The sequence below is a fragment of the Tasmannia lanceolata genome, unplaced genomic scaffold, assembly GCF_043159265.1.
Source record: "Tasmannia lanceolata isolate RefF3 unplaced genomic scaffold, GAP_Taslan_0.1 ptg000008l, whole genome shotgun sequence".
NCBI lineage: Eukaryota > Viridiplantae > Streptophyta > Magnoliopsida > Canellales > Winteraceae > Tasmannia > Tasmannia lanceolata.
The window spans coordinates 12,036,481-12,038,186 of NW_027518685.1; the positions used below are offsets into that span (position 1 = coordinate 12,036,481).

The following is a 1,706-nucleotide window of genomic DNA, read 5'->3' on the forward strand; positions in this document are numbered from 1 at the left end:
GGCAACTAAGCTAAATGGGATAGTGAGATTAGATTAGAATTGTTAATATAAATTAGATTGAGATTTGATCTGGGGAGATTTGATCTGGGGAGATCTGACCGTCGTATCATCTTTGTGATACGTCCGAGATGGATGGTCCCGATCATCCCAGACAGGGATCATTTGAGCCGTGTCATAATAAAAAAAATCCGCATGAAACGTGGCAGAGATTTATTAGGCCGACATACGTCCTCGGATTCCAAACTCTAAACTTCTCCTGTCCGAACACGTAAACATTAACGTGTCATAGATAATGCCACGTGTCCTATAAAACTCACTCTTTTAAAGATTCCCACGCAAGTGAAAGTTTCTGAAACCACTAACATGGTTCCACGCGACCTTTTGATTCTTCAACCCCCTCTCCTTTCTCTATAACTTATTTCTCCGATTTGTTACAATAATCTCTCGGAAATCATGGGAATCGGAGTTCCGTTATGCGTGGAATGTGGTACGAGGAGCAATCCATGCCGTTGCAAGGTGGTGGGTCCAACCCTAGGCTTCTTGGCGTTTGTGGTTACAGCGATCGTGGAATGGCCAATCGGAGCCGTTGTTTATTGCTTTCACCACATGAAAGGCCGTCGGATTATGGGCCATCCTGTTACGGTTGTATATCCTTCTGTTTCTAATGCAATTCCCATATGAATGTCTCACAACACCCTTTCTACTTATTAACTAATGGAGGCTTTTATGTGTGCAAAATAAATTGTAACCGGTGATGAATGAATGAATATATTTACTTGCTTTCTTCTTTCTTTTCTCTCTCTAATTTTTCTTCAACTGTTTTCTGGACTATTTGTGCCTTCGATTTAGATGCCCGGAAGATATGCAAAATCCACCAGCTCCAAAATACATGCCCGATTGTAAATGGACCCACACAGTCAGATAGTCAAACGGATGGCTGGTTTTGGACTCACAATCGATTGTCATAATCTTTGACACGGCATAAATGTGTGGGATTTGAACAAATGATGTGGGTCTGTTGTGGTGTCTCATGTGGGAACGAGACAACCACCCCTAGTTAATCTGATATCACCCAGATTCTAATTTGTTATCAGGACAACAATCTCTTAATTTCCCTATTTTTTCACTTTTAAGCTAAAATATGAATGTGTTTTCGTAAATCAGAGAAGAGTCTCCACCTATGGCGTTATTGCAAGGAGGGTGCAAAAAGTACTGTATAGCACACACCATAGGATAATCCAAACCGTCCATTTGATGGGCCACAACATAAATTGGTTGTGACTTGTGCCCTCAAAACCATTTCCATAAGATGATCCAAACTGTCCATTTGATGGGCACAACATAAATTTGTTGTATTGTGCCCCACAAAACCATTTCCATACGAGGATCCAAACTGTCCATTTGATGGGCCACAACTTAAATTGGTTATGCCCCCAAAAACCATTTCCACAGGATGATCCAAAATGTCCATTTGATGGGCCACAACGTAAATTGGTTGTGCCCCCAAAATCATTTCCATACGATGATCCCAACCCTCCGATCTATAGAGATTTCCATAATATGCAGTTCCTCAATATATCGGAGGGTTGGGGATCATCCTATGGAAATGATTTTGGGTGCATAATCTATATACATTGTGTTCCATAATATGCAGTTCCTAAATACTTTTTGATAAGTACTGGACTATAGGGGCTTATACCATATAA

The 1,706-nt window shown here is 40.7% G+C and overlaps 1 protein-coding gene across 1 annotated transcript; it reads left to right on the forward strand.

Moving 5' to 3' along the window:
* Positions 1-343: 343 nt before the first annotated feature.
* On the forward strand, positions 344-792 carry LOC143882973 (uncharacterized). Its single transcript, XM_077386346.1, has one exon. The coding sequence runs from the start codon at positions 454-456 to the stop codon at positions 679-681; it is 228 nt and encodes a 75-aa protein (XP_077242461.1). The 5' UTR covers positions 344-453; the 3' UTR covers positions 682-792.
* Positions 793-1,706: the final 914 nt, after the last annotated feature.

Bases quoted from the DNA above. Each gene is read 5' to 3' on its own strand.
- LOC143882973 (XM_077386346.1), top strand. From the start codon at position 454: ATGGGAATCGGAGTTCCGTTATGCGTGGAATGTGGTACGAGGAGCAAT.